The sequence below is a fragment of the Ranitomeya variabilis genome, chromosome 4 (assembly GCF_051348905.1).
Source record: "Ranitomeya variabilis isolate aRanVar5 chromosome 4, aRanVar5.hap1, whole genome shotgun sequence".
In the NCBI taxonomy this organism is placed as follows: Eukaryota; Metazoa; Chordata; class Amphibia; order Anura; family Dendrobatidae; genus Ranitomeya; species Ranitomeya variabilis.
This window is the reverse complement of record NC_135235.1, coordinates 197,757,231-197,771,756: the sequence shown is the minus strand read 5'-3', so window position 1 is coordinate 197,771,756 and position 14,526 is coordinate 197,757,231. Positions and strand designations below refer to the sequence as shown.

General features: G+C 43.7%; 2 protein-coding genes and 1 long non-coding RNA gene across 3 annotated transcripts in view; 2 read left to right on the top strand and 1 right to left on the bottom strand.

The window, feature by feature from the left end:
* The first annotated feature begins 2,970 nt into the window (after positions 1 to 2,970).
* Positions 2,971 to 3,497, top strand: LOC143770195 (uncharacterized). Its single transcript, XR_013214566.1, has 3 exons — positions 2,971 to 3,011; positions 3,119 to 3,205; positions 3,306 to 3,497. It is a non-coding gene; the product is annotated as an uncharacterized LOC143770195 (long non-coding RNA).
* Positions 3,498 to 3,622: 125 nt separating this feature from the next.
* On the top strand, positions 3,623 to 4,916 carry LOC143770194 (uncharacterized). The gene is made up of 2 exons (XM_077259569.1): positions 3,623 to 3,772; positions 3,884 to 4,916. The coding sequence occupies exons 1-2, from the start codon at positions 3,678 to 3,680 to the stop codon at positions 4,899 to 4,901; spliced, it is 1,113 nt and encodes a 370-aa protein (XP_077115684.1). The 5' UTR covers positions 3,623 to 3,677; the 3' UTR covers positions 4,902 to 4,916.
* A 4,328-nt stretch (positions 4,917 to 9,244) lies between these two features.
* TNNI3 (troponin I3, cardiac type) overlaps positions 9,245 to 14,526 on the bottom strand; it is a 37,807-nt gene continuing 32,525 nt past the window's right edge. Inside the window, exons 6-8 of the mRNA XM_077259568.1 lie at positions 12,568 to 12,753; positions 11,070 to 11,175; positions 9,245 to 10,824 (exon numbers count right to left, since the gene is read on the bottom strand). Of these exons, the coding sequence (XP_077115683.1) occupies positions 11,074 to 11,175; positions 12,568 to 12,753 (288 nt within the window). The 3' untranslated portion in view covers positions 9,245 to 10,824; positions 11,070 to 11,073. The remainder of the gene's footprint in view (positions 10,825 to 11,069; positions 11,176 to 12,567; positions 12,754 to 14,526) is intronic.

Below are 14,526 nucleotides of genomic sequence, written 5' to 3'. Positions count from 1 at the left end.
CCTGCCATCGTCCTGCACCAGCCAGTGCCATGCTAGAGTCCAGATCTACCATGATGCCAGCCACTGTGAAGACCTGCTGCTTCAGCCAAAGGATTGTCAGCCTTTTGTATGTGTGTGTGTGTATGCGTCTTCTGATTGGTTTCACCTTTCTGCCTTTGTTGTACATATGTGTATTTGCATAAAGCTATGTGCGTGCATGTGTATGTGTGCATTTTTGGACGGCTGTGTGCTTTTGTACCATGTGCCTGCACCATATTATGCCTTTGCCAATTTTATGCCTGTTCATGTGGGAGGGTATGTGTCCATGTGCAGGATTGCATCAGGATGTGGTCAGGATTTTCCATCAGTATTTGTACGCCAAAACCAGGAGTGGGTGATAAAAGCAAAAGTGTGCCTGTTTTCGTATTATACTTTACCTAATTTTTACACTCCTGGTTTTGGCTTACAAATACTGATGGGAAATCCTGCCCAAATTCTGATGCGATCCTGAATGTGGACACATACCATGCATGTTTTTTGGGTACGTCTTGTTGATGGCATGTGCATTTGTCCATGCTGTATAATTGGTTATTTGCCTTTTTCTGATGTATTGACTGTATAGTGGTCTGTGCAGCATGTGGTTTAAATTTTTTTTTTTTTTTTTTTTTTTTAAATCTGATGTGTTTTTTAAAAAAGTCTAGCGGTGTGCAGCTTGTGGTTTGAATGTGTGAGTGTGGGGTTTTTCTATTTAATAAAAGTGTTGAATTTTTTTTTATTACAGTTATAACCATTTGCAGTTGAAGTACTTGTATTTAAAATAAAGAGCATGTCAGCTCCTTGTGATTTTTAAAAAAAAAAGTGCAAAAAAAAAATTATAATAAAATGTTTATTAAAAAAATGTCCGTAGTATTATTTCATAAAGGTAAATTTAAAACTGGTGTATGTACCAATGGTTACACATGCAATACAGGGTTGGTTGAGGGCTCATTTTTTTTAATAAAGGTTAACCTGTAAAGTATTTTTTTTTTTTTTTTGGGGGGGGGAGAGGTTATTTATTTTAAATAAAATGTGTCAAATATATTTTTTCATGGTGTTAACATTAAAAAATTTTGTTTTTTGGGACATGGAAATGAATGGTATAACGTGCAACTTTTTGGGGGGGTTTTGGTGTTCACCTGTATGAACATTTCTGACATCATTTTAGTAGGGTGTTTATCATTGAACATTACCTAGTTCAGGGGGTGGTCTAACTATAGATCCATTATACATATAACAGATAAACCAGGACCGCAGCCGCTGCCCACCAGGACACAGCCGCTGCCCACCAGGACCACAGCTAAAGAGCTAGAAGTAAGTTTTGAAGACCCCAATCTGCTACTTCAATGTGTCGAGCAGATTGCAAGTGTGTCTTTAACTTAAGGTACCGTCACATTAAGCGACGCTGCAGCGATAACGACAACGATGCCGATCGCTGCAGCGTCGCTGTTTGATCGCTGGAGAGCTGTCACACAGACCGCTCTCCAGCGATCAACGATGCCGAGGTCCCCTGGTAACCAGGGTAAACATCGGGTAACTAAGCGCAGGGCCGCGCTTAGTAACCCGATGTTTACCCTGGTTACCAGCGTAAAATGTAAAAAAAACAAACAGCACATACTTACATTCACGTCCCCCTGCGTCCACTTCCTGACTGACTGAGCGCCGTACAGTGAGAGCAGAGCGGTGACGTCACCGCTGTGCTGCTTTCACTTTCACTTTGCGGCGCTGAGTCAGAGGAGGAAGCAGACTGCAGGGGACGCAATGTGAGTATGTGCTGTTTGTTTTTTTTACATTTTACGCTGGTAACCAGGGTAAACATCGGGTTACTAAGCGCGGCCCCGCGCTTAGTTACCCGATGTTTACCCTGGTTACCAGTGTAAAATATCGCTGGTATCGTTGCATTTGGTGTCAAACACAACGATACACAGCGATCAAACGACCAAATAAAGTTCTGGACTTTATTCAGCGACCAGCGACATCACAGCAGGATCCTGATCGCTGCTGCGTGTCAAACTAAACGATATCGCTAGCGAGGACGCTGCAACGTCACGGATCGCTAGCGATATCGTTATAAAGTCGTTTAGTGTGACGGTACCTTTACAGAACCACCAGGACACAGCCGCTGCCCACCAGGACACAGCCGCTGCCCACCAGGACACAGCCACTGCCCACCAGGACACAGCCGCTGCCCACCAGGACCACAGCTAAAGAGCTAGAAGTAAGTTTTGAAGACCCCAATCTGCTACTTCAATGTGTCGAGCAGATTGCAAGTGTGTCTTTAACTTACAGAACCACCAGGACACAGCCGCTGCCCACCAGGACACAGCCGCTGCCCACCAGGACACAGCCACTGCCCACCAGGACACAGCCGCTGCCCACCAGGACCACAGCTAAAGAGCTAGAAGTAAGTTTTGAAGACCCCAATCTGCTACTTCAATGTGTCGAGCAGATTGCAAGTGTGTCTTTAACTTACAGAACCACCAGGACACAGCCGCTGCCCACCAGGACACAGCCGCTGCCCACCAGGACACAGCCACTGCCCACCAGGACACAGCCGCTGCCCACCAGGACCACAGCTAAAGAGCTAGAAGTAAGTTTTGAAGACCCCAATCTGCTACTTCAATGTGTCGAGCAGATTGCAAGTGTGTCTTTAACTTACAGAACCACCAGGACACAGCCGCTGCCCACCAGGACACAGCCGCTGCCCACCAGGACACAGCCACTGCCCACCAGGACACAGCCGCTGCCCACCAGGACACAGCCACTGCCCACCAGGACCACAAAACGATGTCCTCTTCTGACAGCCCTCCTCCACAGCAACAGCGTGTATCGGTAAGTTAACACAAATTTTTTTTTTTTTTTTAAATTTCTTTAAATTAAATTTTTATGGATAACTACATGCATACATTATGTTTCAACAGGAAGCTGAATCAGATGAGGAGCTGTCAGAAGGGGGCGAGACGGGTGGAGAGATGCAAGTGGAGGAGGAACCAAGTGTAAGTAGTGGTGAAACAGTTGCTTCGCACATCACACTGCACCATACACAAAACAGATTACTAAACACCTGCCTACCTTAACTGAGAATTTGTTTCCTTCATTTCAGGCTGCTGCTGCTGCTCCTGCTGCTGCCGCTGAAGGCTCTCCCAGACAGTCCCAGAGTCGGCGGACTCGTCGCCACGGTCGGCCATCAGTGAGTTTTTTTTTTGGGGGGGAGGGGGATTCTATTGGTACTTTAGTATTTCAGTGTACTAATTTGTTTGTTTTCCTTTTTTTTTTTTTTTTTGACACAGGCTTCACAGCGTGCTCCCGCAGAAGAGGAGGATGATGATGATGACATTGACATCGATTGTCTCATCGAGGAGGTTCGCGAGCGGGAGCCGCTGTGGAACATGGCTGACCGCAGGCATGCTGATACCGGTGTCACCCGTCGGCTCTGGGACGAAGTGTGTCGCAACCTGTTTCCAAGGCGGGAGAGCCTTCATCCTCAGCAGCAGAGCAAACTAGGTAAGTATTCACTTTCCAGTGATGTTTTGAGCTGACTGTAATGTATTGCATTTACCAATTTTTGTTTTTTTCTTTTGATTCTTGTCTTCACAGTTGGAAAGATTAGGAAGCGGTGGCGGTCACTGAGGGATCGCTTTAAGAGGGAATTCAATGATGAGATGAAGGCCCCGAGTGGCTCTGCAGGAAGGAAGAGGAGCAGATATAAATATGGCCAGGCCCTCTCCTTCCTGAGGCGAACCATGCTAAGCAGAGTGTAAGTATTCTACAGCCCAATTATAACCATGTTAACCTGTCTACTTAGTTTGCTTTCAGTCAGGGCTTTTTCATTCCAATGTATTAATTTCATTTGTTTTTTCTTTCACAGCACCTTCTCCAGCCACCGGGCGCCTGCATCTTCCTCTGCGCCCTCTGGAGCGATCCCTCCTGAGTCCGCCACTGAGGGCCACGTCGGTAGGCCCCACACCTCTGTCCCCTCCTCTGACCCCTCTGTCCTCTCCTCTGACCCCTCTGTCCCCTCCACTTCATCCGCCCCAAGCAGTGGAGCATTATTGCAGGCTTCATTGCTCGCATCTGATGCTGAACAGTTAGCGTTCCCTTTACCCCACCCCTCTGATCCTGCCACCTCGACACCACCATTAGGTTCGTGGCGGCAGCGCCAGAGGGGTCAGGAAAGGAGCTATGCTCCTGAGTTCTTACACCTGAATGCATCCTTCCAAGGCTCTTTCAAAATTTTGGGAGAGCAAGTGACTGCTGGTTTCAACATGGTGCAATCACGCATCAGTGAAACAAGCCAGGAAACCAGCAGTCGCTTGGATAGGCTGCATTCAGCTGTAAGTCCCGATCCGGCCAACCTTTTTTTCCAATCCATGCTCATGAGCATGGAGAAGCTTTCTTTTGAGCAACAGATGCGGGTAATGAATACCTGCCATAATGCTGCACTGCAGGCCATTAATGAATCGACCCACACACCTCACCGCACCTCCACTCCAATTCCACACCAGGCCCCATTTCCACACCATACCCCCCATTACCAAACCCAGCCCCAATACCCACACCAGCAGCATTACCAAACCCAGCTCCAATCCCCACACCAGCACCATTACCAAACCCCACGCCACTCCCACTACCCTACCCAGTCACAATACCCGACCCAGTCCCCACAACAATCCCGGCCCCTAGACCAAATTACTTCCCCAATGTTTTCCTTACTGAACTTTTCTCTTCCACCTACCCCAACACCACCCCCCTCTGGTCAGCCTCTTGGTTTAACCCCCACTTCCACTGCACCCCAAACAAGTAGGGTTTCCCCACCTATCGACGTGGTCCAACCTTCCAGCACATCCTCCTCTCATATCTCCACCCAACACTTTGAAAATTTGTAAAGTGTGTAAATAAGATTCTAAAAAATGTTCTAATTTTTCTATAAAAATGTTGGAAAATATATATATATTTTTTTGGCAAAACAAAAAAAAAAAAAAAAAAAAAGAGTTAAAATAAAATTCGGATTACAATTCTACTCTTTGTGTGTGTGTGGATTTATTAAGGTAATATAATAAAAAAAGGTTTAATAAAAACAAACACCAGACATGTAAAGGGTATAACATAATGGTTTTACTAGCAAGAAAACCACGCTTTTGGGCCTTTTTTTTGGGGGGGGGGGCAGAAACACTTTTTTTACATAACCAAAACACATGGGAAACAGGTTACACATGGGAAACAGGTTACACAATCATGTCTTGCCACGGGATCCGCCCGACAGGTGAGACAAAATAATCGGCAAACTGGTCCCTCATCCTTGTAACTGAACTTGTAGAGCGAACCGAGCTGCTGCGGTAGTCCCACAAGGTGGTCTCCAACTCTTCATCATCCAAAGAAACGGGCTCCTTTGACAGGACAAAGTTGTGGAGCACCACACAGGCTTTAACTACCTCGTCTATAGTTGTTGTTTTCAGCTTGATAGCCGTCAGCAGAACTCGCCACTTCGCCGTCAATATGCCAAAGGAACACTCCACTACTCTTCGTGCTCTAGTAAGCCGGTAATTAAAGACCCGCTTGGTATGGTTTAAGTTCCGGCTACTGTACGGTTTCAGTAGGTGCAGCGACAGTTGAAAGGCTTCATCACCTACAAAGACATATTCCAGGGCTGGGTCATTTGTTCCTGGCAGTGGTCTGGCTGGCGGGAAATCGTAGCTCTCTCCATAAAGGCAACGACCCATCGGAGAGTTTTTAAACACTTGCGAATCGTTGGACCGTCCATACGCTCCAATGTCCACGGCAAGGAACCTGCAGTTGGCGTCTGCAATAGCCATAAGGACGATGGAGAAATACTTCTTATAATTATAGTACTCCGATCCTGTTCCTGCCGGTTTCGCAATCCTTATGTGTTTCCCGTCAACTGCACCCACACAATTAGGGAAATTGCAAATTTGCTGAAACTCTTCAGCACTTCGCAACCAGATTTCCGTGGATGGTTGGGGGATATACTCTGGTTGCAAAGTGGTCCAAACAGCCCGACATGTGTCCTTCACTATTCCAGAGATAGTTGAAATGCCCAGCCTGAACTGATAATGGAGCGAAGTCATAGATTCACCCGTAGCTAGGAAACTTTATAAAAAAAAAAAAAAAAAAAAATGTTAAAAATTGTTTGTCTGTGCAATTTTTTATAATATGGCACTGTTAATTTTTTTTAAAATGACAGGAGACCCAATAAAACCAGCATGAATCCGGTGTAAAAAAACAGTGGAATGTCCGCCAAGAAAACCCAAATTACATGCTGCAGAAAATAGTGCGCAATATGTCAGCGCAGTATTGTCTGCAGCATGTAATATAACATTCAAAATGACCAATGACAGGAAAAAAGCAGTTGCATGTCATCAAACCCAAAAAACCCCCCAAAAAAAAAACTGCAGAAAATGCAACGCAATATTTCAGCGCAGTATTTTCTGCAGTCTGTTATCTAACATTCAATATGAGCAATGACATTTAAATAAAGCAGTTGAATGTCCGCCAAGAAAACACAAACTACATGCTGCAGAAAATAGTGCGCAATATGTCAGCGCAGTATTGTCTGCAGCATGTAATATAACATTCAAAATGACCAATGACAGGAAAAAAGCAGTTGCATGTCATCAAACCCAAAAAAACCAAAAAAAAAAAAAACTGCAGAAAATGCAACGCAATATTTCAGCACAGTATTTTCTGCAGTCTGTTAACATTCAATATCAGCAATGACATTTAAATAAAGCAGTTGAATGTCCGCCAAGAAAACCAAAACTACATGCTGCAGAAAATAGTGCGCAATATGCCAGCGCAGTATTTTCTGCAGCATGTAATATAACATTCAATATCAGCAATGAAATAAAAAAAAGAGGCTTACCGCAGGGTCACCATCAGCCGCTCCGCCGGTGTGATGGCAAGCCTCATCCTTGTATCCTGTCTTCGGATGACATCCTCCAGTTTTGCAAGCAAAAAATCAAAATGTTCAATCCTCATCCGCACGTAGTTGTGGAATTTGTGTGGATTGTGCCGCAACTCCAGGTACAGAGTGGACTGGACACCCCGGGTCATCCGTAGTTGATTAATCGGATGAATCCACATTCGTCTTCGTCTCCGTTGCTGCAGAAGCATCCTACGCCTTTCCGCTGCCGCCTCCTTCTCCCGCACTATGATATCCAGGCGATTTGTCTCAAAGATAACGTCGGTAACCAAACTAGCAATCCTCCCAAGAACACCTTCCATCGCTGCCACAAAACTAAAACCCACAAAGATGGGCTGTAAATACAGTACTATATAGTTTTTCAAATTTTCCAGTAGCCAATCAAATTTTGGGAGCCTCCCCTTTTAAAAACGGATCCGTCGGAAAAACGGATACAACGGATGGTAAAACGGATACAACGTATGCAACGCATCCAGTATTTTCGACGGAAACGTTTAGCGGATTTGCGACGGATCCGTCGAAATGCTGGATGCGTGGCATACGTTTGTCACCGTTTTTCAATTTTTTGACGCATCCGTTTTTTCGGCAAAAAAACGGATTTGCGACGTAATGCAGTAAACGCTAGTGTGAAACTAGCCTAACTCCAAAACCTCCTAACAGGCCAAGTTACATGTTAACATAGGAACCTTCTTTGATATCACCTTCACAATTCTTGCATCCATTGAACTTGTGAGTTTTGGAGAGTTCCTGCTTGTATTTCTTTGCATGAAGCCAGAATAGCCTCCCAGAGCTGCTGTTTTGATGTGAACTGCCTCCCACCCTCATAGATCTTTTGCTTGATGATACTCCATAGGTTCTCTATAGGATTGAGGTCAGGGGAAGATGGTGGCCACACCATGAGTTTATCTCCTTTTACACCCATAGCAGCCAATGACTCAGAGGTATTCTTTGCAGCATGAGATGGGGCATTGTCATGCATGAAGATGATTTTGCTCCTGAAGGCACATTTCTGCTTTTTATACCATGGAAGGAAGTTGCCAGTCAGAAACTCTATATACTTTGCAGAGGCCATTTTCACACCTTCAGGAACCTTAAAGGGCCCTACCAGCTGTTTCCCCATGATTCCGGCCCAAAACATGACTCCTCCACCTCCCTGCTGACTTCACAGCCTTGTTGGGACATGGTGGCGGTCCACCAACCATCCACTACTCCATCCATCTGGACCATCCACGGTTGCTTGACACCCATCAGTAAACAAGACTGTTTGGAAATTAGTCTTCATGTATGTCTGGGCCCACTGCAACTGTTTCTGCTTGTGAACACTGTTTAGGGGTGGCCGAATAGTAGGTTTATGCACCACAGCAAACCTTTGAAGGATCCTACACCTTGAGGTTCGAGGGACTCCAGAGGCACCAGCAGCTTCAAATAACTATTTGCTGCTTTGTAATGGTATTTTGGCAGCTGCTCTCTTAATCCAGTGAATTTGTCTGGCAGAAACCTTCCTCATTATGCCTTTATCTGCATAAACTCTGTCTGTGCTCTGTTTCAGTCACAAATCTCTTCACAGTATGATGATCACTCTTAAGTTTTCAGGAAATATCTAATATTTTCATACCTCGTCCAAGGCATTGCACTATTTGACGCTTTTCAGCAGCAGAGAGATCCTTTTTATTTCCCATATTGCTTGAAACCTGTGGCCTGCTTAATAATGTGGAGCATCATTTTTAAGTAGTTTTCCTTTAATTAGAATCACCTGGAAAACTAATTATCACATGTGTTTAAGATTGATTTCAGTGATCCATTGAGCCCTGAGACACAATACTATCCACGAGTTTATTTGAAAAACAGAACAATTAAATCTTTATGACACTTAAATCCAATTTGCATAATAATTTGGAACATGGTGTACAGTAAATCTATATTCAACGGAGCTTACATTTTCTAAAGCCTTATGAATTTGTTATTTGGATCAGATGATAACTGGTGTTTGAGAATTACAGAACTCGCATGTACGGTACTTTGCAATACGAAGCTACTATGGCGGCTCCATTTAACTTGTTATCCCATCTGGTCAACACTTGGCATAATTGGAGCATATTTGTTGCATAGTTTACGCAGTGTATTTGGCGTACCAACAAAATCAATGAGATTTCTAAAATTTCATGCACACATTGCTTTTTTGCAGCCCATATTTGGAGCCCTGTTACTTTTTTTCAATTACTTAAGCATTTTTCCGATGGTTTTGCAGCATTTTTTCCCCCATTGAAAGCAATGACAAACTCCAAAAGCACTTAAAAAATTTGTATTTATTGTTTACTAAAAATGTGTAGTGTATACAAGCTTGCCTTTCGGACATACGTTTTTTTAACTCACTGAATTAACATCTACTGTAGACAAAAGCACAAATGAAATCTGCATGGAAAATGCACCCCTCAAAAAATGCAACAAAAACACATGTAAAATACAGCAATAAATTCAGCAAAAAAAATGTGTGTAAAATGCAACAAATTTATGTGCTTTGTATGCAGCATTTTTCCTCTTGGGGAGGAGAGGACAGATTTTGGGTGCAGAAAAAAATGCTGCAAAGACACCACATGTTAACATAACCTTACAGTCAAGCCATATTGGCTATCAATTTATTATTTGCCAGAGAGTTAGTCATTGCAGGAGAAATTTGGTTACGGAATGACTGAAACAGATGGGTGACCATGTGGTCAAATTGAGTGCCAAATTAAATATACAGTATAGTAAAGGATTACAAACAACAAATATATTGCTTTACCCCATGAAAAATTACTGTAAAGTGCCTGCCACAAGATGTCTTTTTTGTCTAAAGTACTGTCCACTGCCTGTTGTTCAGTGTAATCCATCTCCAGCAACAGAGACCCCTTACAGGAAGAAGTAAGCAGGGCTTTGTCTCTCTACTCCTGAGTTCCTGTCTGTCAAACTGCATGCTAACATAACCTTACAGTCAAGCCAATTTGGTCATCTATTTATTGTTTGCCACAGTGTTAGTCATTGATAGAGAAATCTGGTATGACATGAAACATTTTTAACAAATAGGTGACCATTTAGTCATAAGTCCATAAGTTTATATATGGTAGCAGATTAGAGACTAAAAAAAAAACTTCCTTAAAAATTGCTTGAAAGTGCCGACATATCCCTCTTTTTGTCTAACTTTCTGTCCACTGCCTGTTGTTAAGTGTAATCCATCTCCAGCAGCAGAGACCCAAGAAGCATTATAGGTCTCTGCTCCTGAGCTCCTGTCAATTTGCATACCAACATAATAGAGAGGCCAACTTTCCGTCCAGGGCCAAAAATTCATAAAGCAATAGCAGGGGCAATGCATGTGGGAAAGTCAGGGAAATATAGTACCGGCACCTATAATACTGGCAGTATGCTGATGAAGAGGAATCAGCATAGAGTGGATGGCAAGTTACAGGGCAGGAGATGGTCCTGGACATATTAGGCTGGTATATGCACAAAAGTAGCTTTACTTTGTTTTTGGGTGTCGGGGCAGCAAGACCAGGCCTTCCTACAGGTGTAAATTTGCCAGACTTTAGTGATTTTTAATGCAAGTGACCAAAAATGAAGGGTATTTGTACATGAAGTCGTCATTTCATGTCACCACTACAGTAGATGGATTTTTGTAGTAGATGAACCCCCCCTTTTAGTATTTAATAAGTGCAGACTTATATACCATATTTTCGACATATACACGCTTTGGGCGTTTTATTTGCAGTGATTAATACAGAACATAGACACCATGTGGATGTGGATGTAACTTGATTATATTCTCATCACAAGCACAAAATATAAAGGAACAGGAGATCTTGGCGGGTAGGACAATTTCCGAAGTAACTTCTGACCTAAGAGAAATAACAAGCAAAGATAAAAAGGGATGACATGTAAAATAATTGTATAAAAAAGAACAATTACCACCATACACAAAGCAGGGATAAAACTACTACATTGCACCTCCTTTTATCTGTTCTATACATCAATAATAAAAAACTACACAATTGTTGGGTTTTATAATAAAATTATGGTATATAAAAAAAGGTAGAGAGTCACAAGGATAAATAAAAATACGAGTACATGACATCAATGATACCTTCTTATCCCTGCACGGCCCCGGAGGATTCAAACTTCTTTTTCCTTCCCTCCATTCCACTGAGAGCATCGACGTTCTTTCTCCAGTCTCCAACTTCACGTATTTCCTAGATAACACGCCAGACACTGTGATTACTACGCATTTATTGCTCAGTTATATCCACCTGTCAATCTCCAAAATTAACTCTGTGGCTATTTTCGCATGGAGTTTTGATTCGTTTTTTTATTTTATTTTTATTTTATTTTTCAGCCTTTTCAATTTAATATCAATTTATAATTTGTATGTAGATTACACAAGAAACCTGCATCAAAGAAGTTAAATGTCAATGTTTTTTGGGAGGGGCACAGGAAAAAAAAACTTACTTTATGATCGGCAGTGTGTTTTTGCTATACAATTCAACACTAGTTCCTTTTTTTAGCTGGACGTGCTTCCGAGGATGAGGGTCATTATACCAGGAAGGGACAAGGATGGGGCACATTGTTATAGGATGGGGGGCGATTAGACCATGAAGGAGTCCATGATAGAAGACATTATACCAGGATGGAGGACATTGTTACAGGAAGGGACCAGGATGGGGGACATTATTATAGTAAGAGGCCCAAGGACAGGGGACTTTATACCAGGAAGGGGCCTAGGCTGGAGGAAATTATTACTTGAAAGGGAACATTATACCAGGAAGGGACCCATGATGGGGGACATTATACCAGAAATGGGTACAATATACAATGAACAGGCACAGGACAGGGGCATTATAACAGGAAGGGGCACAGTATTGGGACATTATATTAGCAAGGGGCCTAGGATGAGGGACATTATTACCGGATGGGGCCAGAACAGGGGACATTCTTAAAAAAGGGGCCAGGATGAGGGACATTATTATAGTAAGGGGCCCAGGACAGGTCACTTTATGCCAGGATGGAGGAAATTATTACTGGAAAGGGAACATTCTACCAGGAAGGGATCCATTATAGGGGACATTATACCAGAAATTGGGAGATTATACAAGGAACAGGCCCAGAACAGGGGACATTATAACAGGAAGGGGCACATTATACCAACAAGGGGCCTACGCAGGGGATGGAGGACGTTATACCAGCAAGGGGCCTAGGCAGGGGATATTATAACAGGAAAGGGCACAGTATGGGGGACATTATACCAGCAAGGAGCCTAGGATGAGGGCCATTATTACAGGATGGGGCCAGAACAGGGGACATTATTAAAGAAAGGGGCCAGGATGGGGGACATTATAACAACAAGAGCCCAGGACAGGGAACATTATTACAGGAAAGTGCCTGAATGGGGACATCACTATATGTCGGGTGAACATATAATTCTTTAAAAGATCTAGAATGCTACAAGGGCCTATACATCTGAGCAATATGGAGGTGAGGGCCCAGGTCCAAATTTTGCATCGGGGCCCATGGGACTCTGTTTATGAACTGCTGACCAGCACAGTCTCTGATTATTAAAGGTACAGTTTGGAAAAAGTCCGACTTACTTTATCTACATCATCTTTTTTGGCTTGTTTCACTTGCTTGAGATTGGCTCTTAGGTCCATGGCAGCTTTGTGCTTGGTGCCCAGGAGCGCCCGCATCATGGCATCGGCTGACAGACGTACCCTTCTCAGCGTCGGGCGTTTGAACTTTCCACGCAGGTCAAAAATCTTCTGATTCAAGTCCTCAATCTGTAAAGTCAAAAGAGACCGTTTGCTGTTAAAAGGGCTCAATTATATGTCTTATTAAAAAAAGCAAAAATAATAACATCACAGTGTTTTCAAGAATAGATTACAATAACTGTTTCCCCCTCAAATTAACGGCTGAGTAATGCAATAACATGCCAGTTACTCCAGAGTGAGAAATGACCTTTGTCAATGGCTCTCAGTCCTGGTCTTCAGAGGGGTCTTATCAGGGGTTTCCCTTTGGCTTTTACAAGTCCTAATACCTCCCAACTTTGAAAACTAAAACATTTTTTTGTTTTATGCTGAACCAGTACCTTAACCTCACCCAGTCCCATATATATTCCCCCCCACACACAGTACAATACCCCCATAGACACAGTATGATGCCTCCTATAGTCCTCCCACACAACATTATGCCCCCCACCATATTCCTCCTACACAGTATTATGCCCCCCGACAGTATCACTCACACAGTATGATGACCCTAGTGTCCACCCAATACAGTATGGTGCCCCCACACAAGCATCCCACTTGCCTGCGTCCCGCTTCTGTGCTGCCAATCACATGATCTGAGAATGTCACATGACCTGAAGGTCCCTCATACTCTACCCAGGTTGAACGCTGGTGTAGGGATCTGATTGATCCCTAATCCACCTGATAACACAGATACAGTTGAAGTCGAGACATATCCCCATCATCCCAGAACAGGTTCCCAAGTTTGGGAATCTCTCACTGGACCCAGGATAGCTATGTTAATAGGGAATAATGGAAAAAATTGTCTCTGTAATACAACCAATTTAAAGAGGAATTTTCACTGGATTTTTAATTTTAAACTAAGAACCACCTGCGATTGACGTCGCTCCACTGATTCTGGAACAACTTTTCTTTTTCCTGTGTGTCCCTCAGTTCCAAAGTTATCCCCCTGTCATGAATCCCAATGGCTAGGGATAGCACAGGACAAGCAAAGTACAAATATATTACGGACGAGCTCTAGGGTGATGGAACCTGGGCTGACCGCTGCCCTACGCCTGACAAACGCAACTAGAGATAGCCAGGGAGCGTGCCTACGTTGGTTCTAGACGCCACGCACCAGCCTAAGAGCTAACTAGCACTGCAGAGAAAATAAAGACCTCACTTGCCTCCAGCGGAATGAACCCCAAAAGATATAGTTGCCCCCCACATGTATTGACGGTGAAATGAGAGGAAGGCACACACATAGAGATGATATATATAGTTTTAGCAAATTGAGGCCCGCTGAAAACTAGAAAGCAGAACGATACAAAAGGGGACTGAGCGGTCAGCAAAAAACCCTAATCAAAAAAACCATCCTGAGATTACAAGAACCCATGTGCCAACTCATGGCACATGGGGAGAACCTCAGTCCACTAGAGCTACCAGCTAGCATAGAGACATAATAAGCAAGCTGGACAAAAAAACAAACAACTGAAAATCAGCACTTAGCTTATCCTGAAAGATCTGGGAGCAGGTAGGCAGGAACCAAACAGAGCACATCTGAATACATTGATAGCCGGCAAGGGAAATGACAGAAAGGCCAGGTAAAATAGGAAACACCCAGCCACTGATGGACAGGTGGAAACCAAAGGCCGCAACCCACCAAAGTCACCCAGTACCAGCAGTAACCACCAGAGGGAGCCCACAAACAGAATCCACAACAGTACCCCCCCCTTGAGGAGGGGTCACCGAACCCTCACGAGAACCCCCAGGGCGATCAGGGTGAGCTCTATGGAAGGCGCGGACCAAATCAGTCGCATGAACATC